Source organism: Vicugna pacos, chromosome 5 (genome assembly GCF_048564905.1).
Source record: "Vicugna pacos chromosome 5, VicPac4, whole genome shotgun sequence".
NCBI classification, from domain to species: domain Eukaryota; kingdom Metazoa; phylum Chordata; class Mammalia; order Artiodactyla; family Camelidae; genus Vicugna; species Vicugna pacos.
Genome location: NC_132991.1, coordinates 30,050,809 through 30,072,478, shown reverse-complemented (window position 1 = coordinate 30,072,478; position 21,670 = coordinate 30,050,809). Strand labels below are relative to the sequence as shown.

The window sequence follows — 21,670 nt, the reverse complement described above, 5'->3', positions numbered from 1 at the left end:
TGACTTATATGGGAGACTTTATTCTAAAATTGTCCAATTTTATCTCAACATCAGATACTTAAATAATAATTACAACATTATTTTCCTAAATGAAGCAGTTGTTTATTTAAATTATAAATATAACATATGAATTTCTCTCTAGTTTTACTCCGAAAAAAGAAGAGGAGGAAAGCCAACCAGCAAAAAAAACATACACTTGGAATACAAAGGAGGAGGCAAAGCAAGCATTTAAAGAACTATTGAAAGAAAAGGTATTTATATTATAGATTTTTCATATGACATGTAATATGTATCTAATAACGGAAATTACCCTTTAACGCAATTAGTGCTTTGATGCTTTTATTAAAAATACTAATCTTATAAACTATTGTCACCGAAAATGAGCTAAATTTGTCTTGTTTCTATTGAATTTCTTTTGTGAAACTGACTTTTAACCAAAAAAAAAAAGTACAAGGTAGTTATATAGCACAGGTTTTTTATTCATAACAATTGTTTTATCCTCTAATCAGTAGTCTTAAGAAAAAATACTCATGCTCTGTTTAAGTTTCAGTTTAAGTTTTCTTTTTTAGTCTATGTATATTACACAGATTTGCCTTGCTTCAGTAAATTATTCTTTTAGACCCTTTTCAAACTCTTGCAAAGGGAAGTGCTTGATGTTTGCAGTGAGTATTATACTTTGTTCCCTGTTGTGTGACTTTTACTGTATTTGTGCGAAATTTTAATTTTTCATTAAATGGTTTTCAGCGGGTACCATCTAATGCTTCATGGGAGCAAGCTATGAAAATGATCATTAATGATCCACGATACAGGTAATACTTTAAATTTTTTTAAATTTACTTTTCACCTTGAGCTTAGTAAGCCTGGAAAATTCAAATTGTGTAAAATAATATAAATTTTCACTCCCATTTTCTTCTGTTATTTTGGATACCAATAATAAAGTTGTTTTATGTCTGATAGTACAAATGTTAGTAGAATTACTTGTAAAGTAGAAATTTTTCTCTGTAATCATTTATCTTTAATAACCTACTGAAGTTTTCTGAATTTCTGAATGAAATCTGTTGTTTTTTCAAAGCACTAACAGTTGATCATCTTGCCTTCATTTATTCTTACATATTTTTCTATTCAGTGCTTTAGCAAAGTTGAGTGAAAAAAAGCAGGCCTTTAATGCTTATAAAGTCCAGACAGAGAAAGAAGAAAAAGAAGAAGCAAGATCTAAATACAAAGAGGCTAAGGAATCCTTTCAGCGTTTTCTTGAAAATCATGAAAAAATGACTTCAACAACTAGATACAAGTAAGATTTTTAGTGATGATAATGTATGTTTGCTACACTTTTTCTGTGTCATACTTTTTGCCAAGTCTAGTAACTAATTCAGAGTTGAATGCTTATTAAATAGAGCTATGATTGTGAATGTGGCAGTTTCATAAGGTAAAAGATAAGTCAGTAATTAAATGTGGAATCTGTAGACTTTTGAGTTCTTGACTAGAACAAAATGGGGGAAAAGATTTCACTTAATAATCAAAGTTTGACTCATTTCTCCTTAATATAACAATTGAAAGTTTTTATATTTCTGAAATAGAAATAGGTTACTTTCATTATGTATATAGCATTTTGAAAATTCACTTTTATATAGCACTCTTTATTTTGGAGTGGTTTATTTAAAATTGTTGATAACTCAGTATTAACATTTTTAGAATAGGCTATTAATGTTCATTTTCCCTTTGTGTTTTCTTATTTTCCTCAATTTTACAGAAAAGCCTTAGTGAAGAACTCTTCATTTCTTTAAATAGCCATGTTTTATCTGTTAACTAAATTTCTAACAGTGTTTTGAAATCTATAATTTAGTTCCATGGGCAGTTTGATAGCCTGTAGCTACCCTGAGAAGTAGAGATAGTCTTAACAAAACACCTTACTCCGTTGGAATTACCCCTCTATATCTAAGGAGAAATCAAGGCCTAAACTGTTATTTTTCTTAATTATCCAAAAGTTTTCTTTTATAATATAGTCGTGAACTTAAGAGTGGAAAAGAATAGTGGTTTTAAGTTTAGTATAAAATTAAAGTCGTTTAAAATTAATTTTTATTGTATAATGTAGAGTAACATTTACTCTTTTTTAATGAATAGAAAAGCAGAGCAAATGTTTGGAGAGATGGAAGTCTGGAATGCAATATCAGAACGTGATCGTCTTGAAATCTACGAAGATGTTTTATTCTTTCTTTCAAAAAAAGAAAAGGTATTCTTCACTCTTATTGGTATTTTTATATAAAACAAGATGTTTCTTTTTTCTAATTGAGTTACTTTATTACATGATCCATTTTTGTTGTTTTATCGACTAGGTTATATGGTGCAGCAGAGCTATTTATTAGAAGTTAGGCTTAAAAATAGCACCTATATAGTTAAGTATTTATGTGAACAAAGTAGGTAGAGGTTTATGCAACTAATACTTAAGTTGTCATTAATTGGCTGTTTTATGCCCACTTTGAAGAATACCCTTTTTTCTTAGCTCATTAGGTTTAAAATATACTCAGTATTTTTACTTACTATGCATTTATTTGATTCTTTTATCAGAATGGCAGTAAAGTGTTACCATGAAATGTATTTGTAGGACAGTATTCTAAAGCACCTCTTTTGCTCATGTCTGTTTTGTTATGCACTAAGTTGTGTATTATGCAGTGTTTCCAGGAGACTTACAGAAATGTCAGTATTATTAACAAAAATTTGACAATAACTGAAAGTGGTTGAATACATTAGCATTTACCCATTGTGTGATTTATCTGCAGTAACTTTAGTTTAGACTGTGTCTATAATGCATGGTTGTGGAAAGAGAGATTTTGTGAGGGAGCTGGGGGGAGGGAGAATTCCAGATTCCGGCTTTAGAATAGAGGTAAAAAAAAAAAAAAATAGAACTTAAGTACCAAGCCAAGAAGTTAGGGAAGAGCACTGGAAATGCCAATAGTGTTGGTATTTAAAGTAATTGGGTAACGTTTCAAATTTGGTAATCAGTTAGAATGTGGAGAAATATTCACTAATTGCCGTTCAGATATAATACTTTCTTTGAACTTTAAAATATACTTTCATACTTAAAATTTAGGAGCAAGCAAAGCAGTTGCGAAAAAGGAATTGGGAAGCCTTGAAAAACATACTTGACAACATGGCTAATGTAACATACTCTACTACTTGGTCTGAAGCCCAGCAGTATCTGATGGATAATCCAACATTTGCAGAAGATGAGGAATTACAGAGTAAGAATGATGACTAAGTGGGAGATAGTACAAAAAGCAGTCCAGCTGTGAAAAATGCTCTTTAATGATATCAGAAACTGAATTTTATATAATTGTCCATTACTGAAATAGTGTTTTATGTGCTTCCAAATAGGATATTTATTTCTAATTGAGTTTTGTGATTCAGGACAAAATATTTTTCTCAAAATCTGAAGTTAGCTTTATCAGATAATCCTTGAAATATATTTATTATGTTAAGCCTGAAACTGTCCTTTGCCATTATATGTGACTTACTGGGAACCAAATTAATGACCACATTTTACTCATGCTGTTCTCTTGAGGTTAATGGCTTTAGAAATTTACAAAACGCAAAAAAATGCATTAGCATCGTTTTACAGTAAGCTTCACTAGGTTCTGTCTTTTTCTGACCTACCTGGTTGGTTTTTAAATTATAGCCTTCTTGATTACCCCTCTGAATACCATGCTGCAGTAGGTTTGAGATAAGGCCTAGCATTCTATACTTTGAAAAGCTCTTTGGGTAATTCTGATACTGCTGACAAATTGAGTCATAATAATTTTATTTTTATTGTGTCATATGCATTGTCTTTGTTTCATCCTTGGATTCAGAGTGTCTTATTTTAATGAGGTCATTTTGAAATTTTTCCTTAAACATTTCCTATTTAGATAATTAAAAGTCATATTTGAGCTTAAATAGAAGTATTCTGGTAAAATGAATTTGAACTTTGTAGGAAGTTACTTCAAAAAATTAAACTGTTCACTGTTACTTGACATTTAAATTTTTTTTAACTGAAAAATTCTAGACATGGATAAAGAAGATGCATTAATTTGCTTTGAAGAACACATTCGGGCTTTAGAAAAGGAAGAAGAAGAAGAAAAACAGAAGAGTTTGTTGAGGGAAAGGAGACGACAGCGTAAAAATAGAGAATCTTTTCAGGTAATTAAAAAAAACTGCTTTCTAGCTTAATTTTATAATGTGGCTAGTGAGCTTTAACAGTGATAGAAACAATTTGGAGAATGCTGATCTCACAGATCATTAACTTGGGCTTTGCACAGGATCCATACACATTTAGCTCTTAAGTTCTACAGTTAGTTATGAATGCACTCAAGGAGAGTAGCCATTTCAGATTAGGGGAACATAAACTGTAGCAGACTTGGTATTCAGAGTGAGTCCTAATAGATGATGCTTCACTTGGGAAAGAGGAATAATATGAGGGAAGACTGAAAGTAAAATGTGGGATGTGTCATTGATACTAATTGGTTATTTTTGGCTCTAGAAAACCATAGGGAATGCTGTGGTATAGTTATGAGGATGGGCCATAATTTCTTAAATACTATACAGAGGATCTAAAATTACATATACTTTATATAGGCCAGTGGCTTATTTTTACCTCCAGGTATCACTTTTATACTCTCAGTAATGGAGACTATCATGGAGCAGTGCATTTTTACATTTTATATTTCACCAGATTCCCATTTCAGTAATAATATAGTAGTTGGACTTAGTTGATTGCTTACATTTAAAATTTATAACTTCTTAATTTTTATGACAGCCGTATCTTATGAAAGTAAGTACTGTTTTTGTCACGTCCGTTTAAATAGTTAAGGAAATGAGCTCAGAGAGGTGAAGTACTTGCCCAAATTCAGCTACTGAGTAGTGGAGCCAGAATTTGAATCTGTGGCATCTTTCAATCATAGGGTCTCTTTCATTAAGCATTGTATTAGGCTAAGCACTAAGTTACAGTGGCTTAAATAAGTTTTATTTCTTGAAAGAACAGTTGTTTGGTGTAGGGTGAAATACCTTGACATCCCCTAAAGCAGTGGTTCTCAAAACTTAGCTTGCTTTAGATCACTTTAAAGTGCTTTTAGAAAACTCCCCACTGTGCCAAAGATCATTAATCATCTTAAACGTCACAGCCAATAGCATTATTTCAGTCCTAATTCTGTAAAAGCTTAACATTTACTACTGTTGATGGGTTCCTTTTATTATCTTAGTGGTTTCCCGAGGGATCAATTCAGAGTATTATTAAAACCAGGGATTGTTACCGCACCCAGAATTTGATTCGGGTCTCTTTTAATTCATTTTACTGATGTTCTGAATATGCCTTTTGACAGGAAGGATAGTAGCAGAGAAAAATTACTGAGCTGAATATCTGCAGCACAACCAATTTAACATGGTAACACCGCCTGTATCAGTAGTGATCAGAAGCCATGCCAGACACATGCTAATCTGATATACAGCCATATTTAAGGTTTAGCTAAAAGACCTGTGTGGCCTTTACATTAGGATTTCTCCTTCACATTCTTTAGTCCTAGTATTATTGTACTTCTTGTTATATTTTCTGTGGCCCAGATTTCCTTATTTTTATTGTATTTTATCATATAGTTCTCCTTATTTTAAACCATTGCAAATTCTTCATAAGAGATATTAAATCAATCAATATTTTTAAAAATTTATTTTTTTGGTAATAAATATTCAAAATAAATATTCAAAATATAACATTGTGTGTTATATATGGCTGGCACATCTCAGTTCAGATTTTTAGTCATGTTTCATAATACTTACAGAAGCTACATTTGACTAGTGGCTACCATATTGAGCAGTGCAGGTACAGGAATTTTAGGAGCAGAATTTGTACCGTAATTTTTTATAGACATTGTTTATAGGATTAACTCCCTAAGGATTTGGGGAAGCAGGAAATGTGGAACTTGCTGAGGACTAAAATCCCAGTATGTTGCCCTGAAGGTCAGCAAATAGTAAAAAAGGGCAAAGAGAAGAAATTGGAGTGAGAATATAAAAATTTAAGTTATAGTAGTACTGTGAAAGAAAGGAAAAGGTTTTGAAATTAGATATGGGGGTTGAGTCCTAGTCCCCAAACTATTAAATGTATCACTTTGGTAAAATTGTGTATCTTCCTCTTAGAAAATAAAATCAAATTAAAAAGAAAATGCCCAGAACACATTAGGTATTACATTTTAAAACTTTAAACATGATTACATATTCTTTAGCTTTTTCATTTGAGATAATATCCAATGTTTTGACTTTATTTGCACATAAATTTTTAAACTGGAAATGATGATCTACCTTAAAGGTCAGTAAACCAAAACTTGGAAAGGTAATTAATTTTTCAAGGGTTTTTTTCTCTGAAGTACAAAATAATTTTTTTGCCGAATAGCAGATTTTACTTTCACCAAAGAGCAAGTATTCTTTAGAAGAGTTTTAAATGTTCCGATGTTTTTAATGTGTGTTTTCATCTATGTTAAACTGTTTTTCTAATGTCCTTGAAGATGGCTTTTCAGTATATAATGGGTTTATTTTGTTACTGTTGTCCCCTTCCCCCAGATATTTTTAGATGAACTGCATGAACATGGACAACTGCATTCTATGTCGTCTTGGATGGAGTTGTATCCAACAATTAGTTCTGATATTAGATTCACTAATATGCTTGGTCAGCCGGGTGAGATTCTTTTCTTTCCTAATTTGTAGTTACGATAGTTGAAATGGGACAGAGGGAAAGGTGGTTGTGTTGGGGGGAGGGGGGTGCTTTCTTTTGTTTTATAAACAAAAAAAGTAATTGCAGCTCTTTGATTAGAGCTAGCTTTTGACTTCTTTAGTTTTTTCATTAGGATCAACTGCACTTGACCTTTTCAAGTTTTATGTTGAGGATCTTAAAGCACGTTACCATGATGAGAAGAAGATAATAAAAGACATTCTAAAGGTAAACAGGATACTTGCTATTAAGTGTTCCTCTGGAGTTTATTTTTAAAAATACTGTATTCCTTTGATTTATGTTATTAATATTAACAAGATTTCCATTTTTTAGGATAAAGGATTTGTAGTTGAAGTAAATACTACTTTTGAAGACTTTGTGGCAATAATCAGCTCAACTAAGAGATCAACCACGTTAGATGCTGGAAATATTAAGTTGGCTTTCAATAGTGTAAGTTATCATCTTTATTGCTATAAACAGATTATTAGTACAGTTTTTAATAATGTATGAAGGCCATTCAAACAAGGGAATAAGAATAGGGCTTTACAGACTAGTGGACAGTCTTCCAGGGTAAAGTGTAAAAGAAAGTGTATTTAGGTGATGCTGATGTTATGCTTCCTTTTCTAAAATTAACTGGTGTTATAAGTTGGCCCTTAACTTACAGATGATGGGAGAATACTTACAGAATAATGAATTATTTCAGTTAATTCACAAATTGCAATTGTACTGTTATAACTGATTAAATACGATTTTTAAAAAGTTACTAGAAAAGGCAGAAGCCCGTGAACGTGAAAGAGAAAAAGAGGAGGCTCGGAAGATGAAACGAAAAGAATCTGCATTTAAGAGTATGTTGAAACAAGCTACTCCTCCAATAGAATTGGATGCTGTCTGGGAAGATGTATGTATACTACTAAAATTTTTCTAATAAACGCTTCCTTTACAACTGAAGATTTAAGTAATTTCTTTCCCATTTTATGGCCTATAGCCACAAAGATAAGCTGAAATTATTTGAAGAGTATAAAGTCAGCTTGACTACACTTAGGAATACTACAGGGGAGGAAATAAAGGCTTTGAGAGGAACTGGGCTGTCACAGTTTTCGCTTGCTATGATACCTTTTAGTCATGTTGGTACACTTTTCTATGTATTCACACATTTGTTTCCTATCTAAATTTTTCAGATCCGGGAGAGATTTGTAAAAGAGCCAGCATTCGAGGACATAACTCTAGAGTCTGAAAGGAAACGAATATTTAAAGATTTTATGCATGTGCTTGAGGTAATTTTAGTATTCTCCTAAGCGGCTGAAATATTACAAAATATATAAAAACAAACAAAAATTGAAGAATTTAGAATGATCAAAGTGTGTTTCTTAAATTACACTGCTTTTATACAAAAGTATTTACTACCTGGGATGGCATTCTATAGAAACTGCTTTTAAGTGAAAAAAACTAAGCTTGCATGGAAATAGAGATTTGTTTATGGAAACTATTCCTACTTTTTCATATTTTTACAATGTTATAGGAATTCAGCAATTTAGCAATCACATGGAATGGCTAGTAAACCTGAAGAGAACTTAAAATCTTATAAAAGCAGATAGAAAACAACTTCTAATAAGCACATTTCAAATACTATACTACGTTAGACAGGGGTGTTCTTTAAGTGGAATAAGGTAGTAAGTTTTTGTTAAAGTAATGATAAAATTGCCAGTTGCTCTGTTAGCTGAATTAAGGGTATTTTGATGAAGATTTCAGGTAGGCACTTGTAGATAGTAAGTATGGTTAATTGACCAGTAGTTACTGAATAATAGTATTTGGTGCCTATGTGGGCCAAGAGCTGTTCTAATTGTTTTACACATGTTACATATATGAACTTAATGCTGACGACCCTATGAAGTTATAGATGAGCAAACTGAGGCAGAGAGAAAGCAATTTGCGGGGAAGGGATTCCAACCCAGGTGGTTTGACTCAAGGGCCAGTGCTTTTAACAGATATGCTATGCTGTCAGTTATAAAGAAATTGATACCTTACAGAAAAGCTGAAAGCTAGCACGTACTTAATATTAGAGGGTTGCATGGTCATGGGGTATTGCAGGTCACTTAATACACTGTTGACTATTTCATAGGATTTATTTTTCTTGAATATCAATGTTGACAACAGTTAACATGTACCCACATGTATTGTATATAGTTTCCCAGCTGCCTCTCCATCTACTTCTGTTGGCCTCTAGATCTTTCCTACTCAAAATATGTTTCATATCAGCATCTGCATTACTTGGAAGCTCTTTAGAAGTGCAGGACTTCAGGCCCCTTCGGCAGAAATCCTGCATCAGAATCATTTTAACAAGATTTTCAGGCACTAAAATGTACATTTAATTTTGAAAAGCTCTGTTCTAGGTAGTGTCTTAACATTTTCCCCCAATTCAAGAATCTTCAATAAGATTCATGACCTGTGCTGAGAATCAAGTGGTGAGGTCATAAATGGAGCTAATGATGTAGCATAGGGAAGGGCTGAACATACTGGAATACGTTTTGGATCCCAGTAATCTGGGCCTTGAGGAAGAAAGGGGGAATTGGCATTCAGTGACATAAAAAAAAAAAAATCAGAGTCCCTTTACTAGATTTTTCATTTCCACTTACTTGTAAAGTAAAACAATTTTCAAAGCCTTAGATGTGTTTGGAGACGAGGAGCTTTTGCTGCAGCATTTCCTATTTGTTACTAGCCTGGTAACTGAGTTAGTAAAAGAGTTAAAAGAGATAACATTTCTCTTTCTGATTTCATGTGGGATTAGTTACTAGATTGCCTTTGGATGTCTTAAGTTTGACTAGGAAGGGAATGCCACATGGGTTTAATCAAAGAATAGATTTTGCATTTAATTTCTGAGACCAACCTCCTGTATCTTAAAAGATAGTTCTGAGGTAGTTGTTTATCTCAGTGCTGAGCTCAGTTTGCTGACCAAAGCCACATTCACCAAATCATGTATGAATGTAATTGAATTTCATTATTTCTGAAAGCAGTGGACTTTTCTAGAGATTGTGCCTTTATAAAGTAGGGTATCAGTTGTCTCTGCTGAACCCACACTATCTCATTGCTACAAAAAGTATTTATTAATATTTTTAAACATTGTTGTGTTTAGAGGTCTAAATGAGTGAGTACAGGATAGTTACGGAACAGAAGAGAACATTTTAAGTGATAATTCTTTTCAGTTTCAAGAGGGGAATACGTCCCAGATATGCAAAATGAAAGCAGTTTTACTCTGAGAACTTATTTGTAAAGCTAGTTATTCTTTTATGATCTGCTCTGTCAAGTGTAAACTTCTGAAATTTTTTTCTTTTGCTCCTGTAGCATGAATGTCAACATCATCATTCAAAGAACAAGAAACATTCTAAAAAATCTAAAAAACATCACAGGAAACGTTCCCGTTCTCGATCGGTAAGGAAGTTTATTTAAAAGTGCACCACACGTGTATTGAATATTGAAATATTTGTTAGTATCATTACGAATTAAATGTTATTTGTATTATTTAGGGGTCAGATTCAGATGATGATGACAGCCACTCAAAGAAAAAAAGACAGCGATCAGAGTCTCGTTCTGCTTCAGAACATTCTTCTAGCGCTGAATCTGGTAAACGTATCTTTTAACTTGATTAAAATCATTGACACTTGGATGTCCTCAAATTCTGACTTTTTTTTCTTTTCATCCTGCTTTAGAGAGAAGTTATAAGAAGTCAAAAAAACATAAGAAGAAAAGCAAGAAGAGAAGACATAAATCTGTAAGCAACCTCTTAATTTTCTTCCTGCACCTCGGCTTCTGCCCTTAAACTTCCTCAGTGGCTTAGAGCCTGATTTTCTATCTAGTCCTTTGTAGTCAGTGCAGGCCAGGGCACCTAAACGCAAGAGTTCTGTAGTCTGTTCACCTTAATCTACCAGTGAAATCTTCTGGTAGATTAATAATAAACAGTGTTAAGATTCCCACTCTGGTTTTTTGCATTAACCTTAGAGAATGCCCCAAGCTTGTGTGTGTTTTATACTGGTGTATTGCAGCTATTGTTGAGAACCACAGTTTAAATGTCTACACAGCTTCTTCCTCTACTCTCAGTTCTCAAGATTCGTGTATCTTGATGTGTATCTAAGATTTAAATGTACCTTCATCTCTAATTTAGTGAAGCTCTTTTAGTGGTATTTTACTCTTATCAGAATGTCAGTCATCCTTCCCATAGGAAAGACCATCATCCTTCTGTGAATCCTGGGAGTGTAGCAGAATCCTTGAGGTTCACAATTCAAATTTCACCACTCTAGGAACACATACCCTGTTATAATATGTAAATATTACCTACATAAGGATTTTTTAAAAATTAGAATGGTTTCTTCATCAAAATGCTAACTTTTTTTTTTATTTATTTACACAGGACTCTCCAGAGTCAGATGCTGAACGAGAGAAGGATAAAAAAGAAAAAGACCGGGAAAGCGAAAAAGATAGAACTAGACAAAGATCAGAATCAAAACACAAATCACCCAAGAAAAAGACTGGAAAGGATTCTGTAAGTATTTATTTAGAATTCTTTCGTATCTGTATTTTCAAAATACAAAAGTGTCATTTAACTGCCTTTCACACAAAATAGTTTTCTAACCTAAGTGATCATGAATGACCCAATTTAAGCATCCTAAATTTTATATTCCTTAAAAAAAAAAAATTCTGTAGCTCCCCAGTAACTAATCATTAGAGAGGAGAGGTGAGGGCAAATGGATAGGAGAATCATATAAGCCAAAGCTACTATTTTAATATCAAATTACAAAATTAATCCTTAGTTTCCCATATGTGTGTGTGTGTGTTTGTGTATGCCAGAGCACAGTAAGATGCCTTTTTCACCTTGCCATTCCTTCTACCAATGCTGTGGGCTTAGCAAGTGTAATACCGCTGAATCACCAATTGAGAGTTTAAACTGTATAGATAAGCCCTGGTCCTCCCTCTGGATATTGACTCAGTGGGAATAGGGTGGAGGTTTTTGTTTTTTTTTAAAGCTGCACTGGTGAGTCTGATGCACATCCGTGGCGAGGAATGAATGTTTTCCTCTATGCTTACTTGGCAGCTTAATAGTTTCTTCCTGACAGTAGGTTAAGTGAAATCTGTAGAGGAGGAAGGAAGAGAGGTGAACTGTCTACTTTTCAAAGATAATTTGAAAATATTCAGATAATTTTCTCACAGATAATGCAGTACTTTTATTTTCTAAATTTTTTTCCAGCCTAAGTGTTGTCCTGCTCATAAATCTTGAATGCTTATCTGGGCACAATAGTATGATTACAGCATACTACTTTTCTGTAATATAAAACACTTATAGGGCAACCTAGAATCTGAAAAATTAACAAGGATATAATACCTAGGAATAGAACACCCAGCTTCCATTGAATAGAAACAAGATGTTTTACATTTATAAACTAGTATGAACTATTCTCCCTGGTATACATATTAATGTAAACCGAGAAGTAAAGAGAAGTCTCAGAATTCTAAGTATATCCCATAATACAAGCAAAGAGTACTTAGTTAACCCATTAACAGGCTTTTAGGAAAGAGGTCAGTCTTTAAATCCTGTGGTGTGTTTGTTTTTGTAGAAGAGAATCTGTATAGGTTTTGGGTTCTTTTTTCAAAGTTTCATCACTATTTAACCTTTTGAGTACTGACTTCAAATGTAATTTTATTTTCAGGGTAATTGGGATACTTCTGGCAGTGAACTGAGTGAAGGGGAATTGGAAAAGCGCAGAAGGACCCTTTTGGAGCAACTGGATGATGATCAATAAATTATACCAAATATGTTTACAGTATGATTTAAAGTCTAATTCAGACCAGGGACTCTATTTTAAGTTCAGTTGAAATAACACTGGGTTTTAATTATATCACAGAAAAAAAAAGTGCATTTAAGTATTGTTATTGTGGACTTTATAAAAGCAAAGGAAATTGAAAATAACTTTTGATTCTGTATCAAGAATCATATTTTCATACGGTCATAACTGTCTTTCTGTGACCCTTTCATAGGGCACTGCAGGATGGATTAAAGGTGGCAATTTTCTGATAACTGCAGATGTCTCTACTTTGTTCTAAAGTCTAAGTCATGAGGTGATTTGATTTACTTTATAGAAGTTGGATTTTGAAGATATAATAAAAAATTTTTGATACCTAGTAGTACAAAAAAAAGCACCAGCAACTGATAAAACTGCTTTTTTGTGCACTACCCGACTGGTAAAAGCCGACGTGATCTTTTATGGTGAACTCAGAAATAGGTGTTCTTAATGGAAACCTGGTAGACCCTTAACTGTAGTGGTGCTAATGAGCACTACTATAATAAAGCCACCATTATTTTTTATGAAACATCTGAATACATTTTAAAAAGGCTATTGTGAGGGCATTATTTTGAGGTGATGTTTAAAAAGTTAACATCAAATCAAATTGTAAATTAGTTTAAATATCTTGCCTTAAGGACCTACTAAAGAATGTGCCACCAAACTTTAGGTGATGGTTGCAATATCCTTGTCTAAAACAAAAATCATTGTTGACTTAAACAATTTAACAGTTGTCTTTTTTTTTTTTTTAAGCCGATCTTTTCTCTTGCTTTTTTTCATTGAGGAAGTTTTTACCTTCCCTATTCACTGAGAAGTATTGACTTCATGGTACACATTCTAAAGCATTTCTGATTTGAATATTTTTGTACATTTTTTATCAATTATTAAACCTTCTCTTCTAGCGTGTACTAGTATTTATTTCTACTTAAACTGCTCAACTCTAAAAAAAAATTGTATGATCACTCAAAGATTAAGATACTAAATCCCTGAAATTTTGCTTCATCTTACCCACAGAGCTAAGTTACTTTTCTTTTTTGATATTTAAGATTATTATATTAATCAGTGCATTTGAGGCCCCTGTATTTGTTTTTGATCCATGAATTTCCTATAGAATACTTTAAGAAAGGCAATGGTTTGAAGCTAGAATACTCTTTACATGCTAACTTTTGAAGGTTGGTAATGTACTTTATACTATTTTCCTTCAGTGCAGGAGATTTTTTTTTTTAAAGTAAATAAGTAAATTTTAGCACATAGTCTTTGGTATTATCTTAGGTTTTTTTTTTTTTTTTAATTTTAGACATTTTGGGCAATCCTATTTTAAGTTAGGATTTAGAAGAATAAAAACTTCATTTTATTTTTCTTTCACCATCCTAATTAATTTGAAAGTGGGACTGACCAGGATGACTCTTTCCCATCCCTGCCTCCTGTATTTGAATCAAATCTAGCATCCGCTGTGGATGAGTGAGAGGGGAGGTGGTTTCTGAACTTCCCTCTGCTAAGTCATTTTTCTGCTGTGAAATATGACATGACTTTGTAGAAAGTGAAATCCCTATCTTTAGAAAATGTGAAATAATCAATTGCTTGCTTCAGGTTAGTCTCCTATTGTATGTTAGAACCAAAACATTATAACAACTTTGGCAACAGGGAAGTTGCCTAGACTTAATTTTCAGAGGTCTCATCATAATCATAGTTAATATTGCTTATCATGTCAAACACTTTACATGGAAGTCAGTAAAAACTTTAAAATATGCATATGATATTGGCAAAAATACTAGTGATATTTCACAAGAGAATTTAGAATGTGTTAAACTTTGTTTTAATTACTTCCATGAATGATTTTTTAAGTAACTTTAAAGTTTTGATTCTTCTATTTAAATAAAAAGTTATTGATGTGTTTTTAGCATGTCCTCAAATTAGATTTCTGTATTTCTTAATAGAGACACTGTCTTACCACAACCTTAAATCCCTACAAGACAATACAAATTCAAGTTTCCTTATAGTTCACCCATGAAAGTTATCTGACCTAAAAGCCAGTGAAAATATTGCAACTCAAAATACAACATCCTTGTTATGAAAGATGTAACAGAAGTAACTATAATCCTTGTCTACTTGTAATAAACCCATCCATTGGCATTTAGTTGCCAGAAAGATACTATTGTCTGAAGGTACAAGTGATGGGAAGATTTTATTAAAACAAGAGTTCTGAGTGAGTATTTTAATCCATTTGATTAGGTTTCTAAACCTTCAGTCTGGTAAAAGTTGAAATGTCTTGGAATGTTGGTTCTATTAAGAGTTGAACAGATAGGTTCAAAATGTGTTCAAATAAGAAAGTGTGCTTATTTTCAGATACACACAGTTAAGCCTCAGTCTCTTAGGTAAATGTTGAGGGCTTATCTTCCCTCACTATCATTAATATTAATGAACTCTTGGATTAAATTCACTACTACATTTAATATCATACTTAATAGTCAAAATCAAAACCTCAAATATTTGATAGTTAAGTATGAATTCTTTGCACCTTTCCCACGTGTATTTAAGCAGCTTAATACTTTTAAATAAAAGCAGTGGTCCCACATTTTTTTTTAAAGTAGTGACAGCATCTCATCATAATTATCCAAAAAGTATCTTCAGCATGTAGAGTTTTCATGTCTTTCAATAATAAAAATACTTTATCCCTCCCAGTAAATTTGAAAATTACCAAAGTATCACAGCTGTTTTATCTTTTGACTTGCTAATTGGGCCTCATTTTATAGAACTATCAAATGAAAAGGATTAGCCTAGAGTAAGGCGATCTTAATTGACAGTGGTAAAACTGTAAACATTCTTCAAACATCTATGTACATTTTTCTGGAAAGAAGGTCCATAGTTTTCATTCATTTACCAAAGGGTCTGCATCCTGTGTTTAGCATTTTCCTAGATGATCCTAGTTTTCCTCCAGTGTTAACGGTCAACTGAGTGCTGACTGGGCAGCCACTTTTATTTTTGCATCCAGAAAGGGGTAGCCCTTTTAGATTAGGATTTTTATTTAAGGCTTGGATGCTATTTAAGAGAGAACTGTTTTTAAACAAATAGGACCCAGAGGGGAGTGATTAATGCTTTTTTATGAGTTTATAGGGTATTAAAGTATATTATGTAATTTAAATGTAAATTAAAAAACTAAAGAGCTAAATAAATATTTCTAAAAGCAAAATAAGGCAAAGCACATTAATTCCTTATGTCTTAAATTAGAATTTTTCTTTTCCCTTGTATCTCTTAGTACCAAGTAGAATTTTCTTCTACATTCTCTATGTAAAACTGGACTCATTTTACATAAAAGAAAAGCAAAATAACAGTAATTTTCACTGAACTGAGTTCTAATAGGTTTATGGTCTCATTCTGTAGTTCTGGTAATGGCATGTACCAGTCTAATAATTCTTACCTTCCTTATTCTTACCTTGCTCTTAAGTTTTTCAATTGTTTTGACTTAAATGGTGGTCAGATTCCTTGGGGGCGAGGATTTGCGTTTCAGTCACTGCTGTATCCTGTGAATTAGAATAGTGCCTGGCACATAGTAGGCATTTACTGAGTGAATGTAAAACATTAGTTGACAGATGTACTCATCCAGCATCCATGGTACCCATCATCTGTATTAAAGGGCTTAAAAAAGAATTGTTGCAATAAACCATGTAACTCAAAACTAAAGCCACATGCATAATTGAAGTGCACCAGAGAGAAATTCTAGTGACTGTACCTCAATCTTGTTACTTCATAAACTTCCAAAAGCTTGTTATATGAGAACATACAACTTCCATGTGGTTTTTGAATAGGAAAGGAAATCCCTTGTGAGGTTTGAAGCATAACTTCTTTCATATCATGTATTACCATAGTAGGTTAGTAGCTTTTATTTGAAGAGCTAACATTTGGCTAGATCAGGGTTGACCTTTAAAGGTCCTAATGAACAAAAGAGCAAAATTCCTATCTAAATTCTAAGCTGAGAACTAATCATTTCAGGCTATTTTTGACAAAGGGGTGAATAATGGTGAGCTAGAAACTTAAAGGTTACTGGAGCGGACTTAAAAGGTGCGGTGGGAAATGAGATGATTTTGCTCCAATTACCCACACACTTCCCCTTTGCCTTCCATTTCACTTGGTTTGTCTACCTGGCTTAAGTTCCTCACTTGCAGCAGATTTTCTGTGCTTTTTAAACTTGCTACATCAATGCTGCTTTCGTGACTCAATGTGATCTAATAACAAGGCCATCCCATCATTGTTAGTGATTGGTAACTGTTCATCTGATGGTAATGGCCCTCAGTTTAAGGTTGATGTTTGCATTTCAAAGGAACTGGCTCACTCCTCACTCCAGTTTTCAGTCCAACTGTAGAGTGGCTGCCTAGTCACAGACTCAAACTAAGCCATTTCTTGATGCTGTTTTTTAATCCTTCTTGCGGTATCTAAATGTGCTATTTATATACATCTTTATTTTTTGTTCCTGCCTGCAAACTTTTTGGTAGGTGTTGATCTTTTGCCTACCTCTACAACTAAAGACTTGTTCTGAAAGGTGAGTAATAGGGGGGATGTTTCTACTTTCTGTGTTTGTAATTGCCAGATTTTCTCTTCTGTTTATATATTGTTCTGATGTAAAAAAAAAAACCCTCAGTTATATAAAAGTAGACCTTTTGTAAATAAATATAATTTATTAGAAAAAAATGGCATCTTTTACTAAGTAACTGGATTTGTGTCAACTTTTTCCTTTGAGCACTGTCGTGCAGCAGTTCTGTGCTATGAAATGAGATGCCCACCCACATTGTTTTCTCAGTGTAATACGTGCTTTTCTCTATAAAAAGTTAGTTCAAAAAGTTTGTCAATACTTACTTGTTCATGCATTTGTTTCTTGCTTCAAATTTCTTCCTAGAAATAGATGGGGTATTAAGTTTTCAAAGAAATGTAAGATCAATCCCTTTTTATGAAGTGGGCTGATAGTGGGCTGATAATTCACCTCTGCACATAAAAACAAGTACATTAGGGCTAAGAAGCATTTTGTTTTATCAAATTTAAAATTGAGATGTGAGTTATAAAACTACTATTACAAAAGTGTATTTTACAGATCTAAAAAACTAGATCATTCTACACAATGCAGTATGTTGAACCTGCAGAATCAGTGATGGGTATCACGTCCCTTTTTATCTTCTGAGCAGTGTTGTGTCAGCAGCATCACTGGGCGATCACTTCAGTGTCACTGCAGTGAATCTCAGTGGAGTAAGGGCTAGATGTGTGGTCACAAAGATTGGGAGTGGGAAACAAAGGGACTTAGGTCATTAGTGAATCTCTTTAAAAATAAGTGTTACTGTTTTATAATGTCCTAAACCTAACCATACTCGGTCTCATTGAACTTACTACTGTAGTTTAGGTTTGAAAATGTTAATATTCTATCAATTCAGAAAGACCTTCTTTCCTTCACCATGAGGCACTTGTCCTGGTACAGAACAGAGTCTTACTAACTGCAGAATTTAACTTTTCCCTCCCACTTGATAAAATAAAGCTTCAACTATGATCTGCTTTGGAGATACTGCAAATTTGGTTCCAGATTATTGAGATAAAAGTGAATTTTTTGGTTCCCAGTGCATATATACACTATACTATGTTAAGTGTGGAATAGCATTACGTCTTTAAAAAGAACAAAGTGCATGTCTCAGCTAAATGTTTTATTCCTTGAAAAATGCTAACGTGACAATGCAGGGTTGCCATAAACCTTTAATTTATTAAAAAAAATCTGCAAAGCGCTATAAAAGGAGGTACGCCTGTAAACTGTGTAACTGGTGCAGCAGAAAGAGCATGGAACCGGAACAAAGACCTAATGCAACAATAATTACTTACAAGACTTTTTTACACCCTTCTAACTTGTTTTCAAGCCCCTTAAGAGATTTTTAAGTGAATTACAAATTTTCTTGCTTCCCTTAAAGAATGTTAAATGAATGTACTAAGAAGAATATACTAAACTTTTCCAATGACTTGGAATTATTAAAAATATTACTGTGTGTGTGCAGTGGGGGTCATACTGCTTGTACATACCCTGCCAACCAACATGGCGGTTAGGTGCAGGGTGCCTCCATGCAGTCCACGTGAGGCCTGCCTGTGTATACGAAACATTCTCATTAACAACAAATGGCAGTATCTCACCAAACAAGAGTGCTGTTTTTCTGGAAGGAAGAAAGTCAACTATGACTCTGGAGATGTATCACTCAATACTAAAAATCTATTTGGTTCCTACTTTCCATACGACAAGTGAGCAAATGTGTGTAGAGGGAAGGGCTTTTCTTAAAATGTGCTGAATATATTTAGTTATGGATTTAAGCACAAGACACCTATTTCTAGATGACGAGGGTGGACATAAAACTGGCAGACCCCCCTAAAATATACCATTGAAAGACTACAACGTATTACAGAATAGTAGTGTAAATAGTTTATTTGCTCAAATGCCATGAAAAGACCAGAAAAGTAACATGAACTGCTTTTATAAAACATTTCTAATATTGCTAAGAAGCAGACCCATTAAGAGACAAAACAAAAGAACATGCCAACATTGCTGTCTATTTGTAGATTAATAAATAGGCAATAATTTTAACATGTATGTCCATCAGCACTGAGCTTTGGAAAACAGCTGCTTGTGGTAAAGGACCAGCTATTTGTGTTACATCTCATGGTCAAATTGGTTTTTTCATCAAAATGAATGGTGAGTCAACAGACAAAATCTTGGCATGTTCTTTTTAAAGTACACATTTATGAAAATGTGCTAGCAGGTGGCAGTTTAATTTTTCTGTAAATAGATACGCTAAAGTGAAATGTGGTAACTGATCCCTAAGCTGTCCTTGTAGTTAAATATATATATTAAAAAAAACTATAAGTTAAAATAACATTCAGATTGTATAGCATAGGCTGATGCATTTTTAAACAATATTTACAATATTACCCAGAGGCTTAGGTGGGAATTAAAGAGAAGTGTAAAAACCATAAAAAAACTGCACCAATTTTATAGCAAAATATCTGTACATTTAAAAAGAGATATATAACTACACATTATCCAAGGAAAATGGGACCTTCACCAAGGAGTTCACATGAGCACAACATAAAATAAGAAATTCAGTGGTTAAATACTATACAATAATCTTTACAATTAATATATTGATGTAATGTACCAAGAAGGTAAGCCAGAAGCAGAATGTATATTATGAAAAGTACAAATTAGCTTCAGTCCAGTTTTCGACTTTGGAATGGATCGAGTGCCCTGCCAGAGGAAGAAAAAACAGCAGTGGCTTTGTTGGCCGTTTAGTCCCGTTACATACCATTTAAGCTTAATCCCAAGGTGAGTATTTCAGCAATTTAACTGCAATTTCCCATAAAGTAACCTGGGAAATACGAGAATTTCTTAGCTTTGGTAAGTGATGCCAAATATATCTTCTCCAATCTACAAAAAGGAAAAAAACAAAAACCTGCGATTGTCAGAGGAGAATTAAGGCCAGGTTACTAACACTATGCTAGCAGAAGTAATCTGGAATGCTTGTTGATAGAGCTAGTGAACTTCTCCCTGGCTAGCAAGGCACTGATTTCTGTTCTCAGGATTGACCAATAATGGTCCTCAGAAATCCTAATACTGATTACTGAGATGTTAATTTTAGTGCTAATAAACACATCTGCAGTATTTTTAAAAAGCTGCCTCTAGCTGAAGAACACAGTACTGCCAATAAGTCTTGTACAACATCCGTATGCCATCGTATCCTTGCATTCATTCATACCAATGAATGTCTCCCCCAGGGCATCGTACCCCAGCACAGAAGTAGGACATGAAACAAGAGCTGACTGACTTGTGTACCTCTGCAACTGCATCCTGTTTGTACTTTGCTGGGGCTTGGTTATAGACAGAAAGAGTTTATGGCATGACTTTTTCCTTCTTCTATGTTGCAAGCCCTTAAAAATAGAGAAAGTTGATGGGTATGGTTGAAACACAAAATTAAGTACTTAAAAGACATCTCAGCAAAGGATGCCCACAGCAGATGCATCCGTGTTATTTACAACTTATCAGGAAACCAGGGTGGGCCATCATGGGACAATCACAATGGCAGGTAATGAATATAATATGAAATTTCTATTTTAGTTAAAAAAATTAAATAACATACTGGTGTAAAAAGATACGTAATCAAATCAAACCCTATTGCTTTGATTAATCTGAGCAGGTACTTCCACTTTATAGGCACTTGTTAACAAAGGTTGAGAGAGCCCATCATTTTTAAATTCCTATGTGTTTGCTAAATCTGAGCCCTTAGAATATTTTATCTATGTTCAAGGCTGCAGTTAAATGGTAGCACATAAAATTCACGTGGACAGTTTCATTCACGCACACCCTCTATTCATACAGGCAGGTCTCAGGTTCACATGGTTATTTCGGCACCATTAACAGAACGCAAGTTCTGATCATCAAAGCGCCGCCTGACACTTCTCCTCACCGCATCGGCTCGTCTGTATGGTTGGTTTCTAAGATCTGTGGAGAGGAGAGCACCGATGAGAGAACTGCGACCTCTAGTACCATGTGTCTTCGCAAGACAAAGGCCAGCTGGCAGCCAATCAAAGCAGCTTGTGCAGAAGAGTCAGCTAATGGGCCCTTCAAACTCACTAAGTATTTGAGCCGAAGACATGTACACAGCCTTCAATATTTACAGTCAGAACAGGATGTAATACTGGTGTGATTCTGGGTCTTTTAGAAAAACACATGAGTGGAGATTGTTTCCGTCACTGGCCAGAGTCTAGTTGAAGTCTTATTTTGAAATGTTTCTTCCACTGGCAATAGCTGTTGCTTAGTTGTTTTTCTTTCTAGAAACCTGACTACCAACAACAATTGCGATGAATTTTAAACTGCAAAATTAATAAAACAGGCTACCCTGTCCTATCTTATCCAAAGTTTCAATCATATAAGGAACTTATGCTTAGTTTGCAGACACGGCTTCCGTTATTTTTATGCCATTAAAGTTAGCCGAGTTCAGTTTTTTATTTTGTAAATTAGAAATGTAATACTCAAGCACTGAATAAAAGTAATCATTAACTCAAAATAATACTCCATTCCTGAACATTCTTTCCTGCCACCCAA

The 21,670-nt window shown here is 33.6% G+C and overlaps 2 protein-coding genes and 1 long non-coding RNA gene across 16 annotated transcripts in view; 1 reads left to right on the top strand and 2 right to left on the bottom strand.

The window, feature by feature from the left end:
- The window catches only part of PRPF40A (pre-mRNA processing factor 40 homolog A), a 45,382-nt gene extending 32,842 nt beyond the window's left edge, over positions 1 to 12,540 (top strand). For 6 of the 10 annotated variants that reach the window (XM_072960975.1, XM_072960974.1, XM_031678523.2 and 3 more), the window contains 16 exons: positions 143 to 251; positions 745 to 809; positions 1,127 to 1,291; positions 2,122 to 2,230; positions 3,089 to 3,239; positions 4,040 to 4,173; positions 6,580 to 6,694; positions 6,852 to 6,955; positions 7,061 to 7,177; positions 7,488 to 7,625; positions 7,906 to 8,001; positions 10,067 to 10,153; positions 10,249 to 10,345; positions 10,432 to 10,493; positions 11,130 to 11,261; positions 12,424 to 12,540. In XM_072960975.1, the coding sequence (XP_072817076.1) occupies positions 143 to 251; positions 745 to 809; positions 1,127 to 1,291; positions 2,122 to 2,230; positions 3,089 to 3,239; positions 4,040 to 4,173; positions 6,580 to 6,694; positions 6,852 to 6,955; positions 7,061 to 7,177; positions 7,488 to 7,625; positions 7,906 to 8,001; positions 10,067 to 10,153; positions 10,249 to 10,345; positions 10,432 to 10,493; positions 11,130 to 11,261; positions 12,424 to 12,516 (1,774 nt within the window). In that variant the 3' untranslated portion in view covers positions 12,517 to 12,540. The remainder of the gene's footprint in view (positions 1 to 142; positions 252 to 744; positions 810 to 1,126; positions 1,292 to 2,121; positions 2,231 to 3,088; positions 3,240 to 4,039; positions 4,174 to 6,579; positions 6,695 to 6,851; positions 6,956 to 7,060; positions 7,178 to 7,487; positions 7,626 to 7,905; positions 8,002 to 10,066; positions 10,154 to 10,248; positions 10,346 to 10,431; positions 10,494 to 11,129; positions 11,262 to 12,423) is intronic. The other 4 variants (XM_031678524.2, XM_006196166.4, XM_031678522.2 and 1 more) reach the window with 1 other exon arrangement.
- On the bottom strand, positions 10,144 to 16,380 carry LOC140696366 (uncharacterized). The gene is made up of 2 exons (XR_012072585.1): positions 15,989 to 16,380; positions 10,144 to 11,847 (listed from the first exon to the last, which is right to left on the bottom strand). It is a non-coding gene; the product is annotated as an uncharacterized lncRNA (long non-coding RNA).
- Positions 16,381 to 18,979: 2,599 nt separating this feature from the next.
- Positions 18,980 to 21,670, bottom strand: part of FMNL2 (formin like 2) — a 366,592-nt gene continuing 363,901 nt past the window's right edge. For all 5 annotated transcript variants that reach the window (XM_072960970.1, XM_072960969.1, XM_031678518.2 and 2 more), the window contains one exon: positions 18,980 to 21,067. In XM_072960970.1, the coding sequence (XP_072817071.1) occupies positions 20,958 to 21,067 (110 nt within the window). In that variant the 3' untranslated portion in view covers positions 18,980 to 20,957. The remainder of the gene's footprint in view (positions 21,068 to 21,670) is intronic.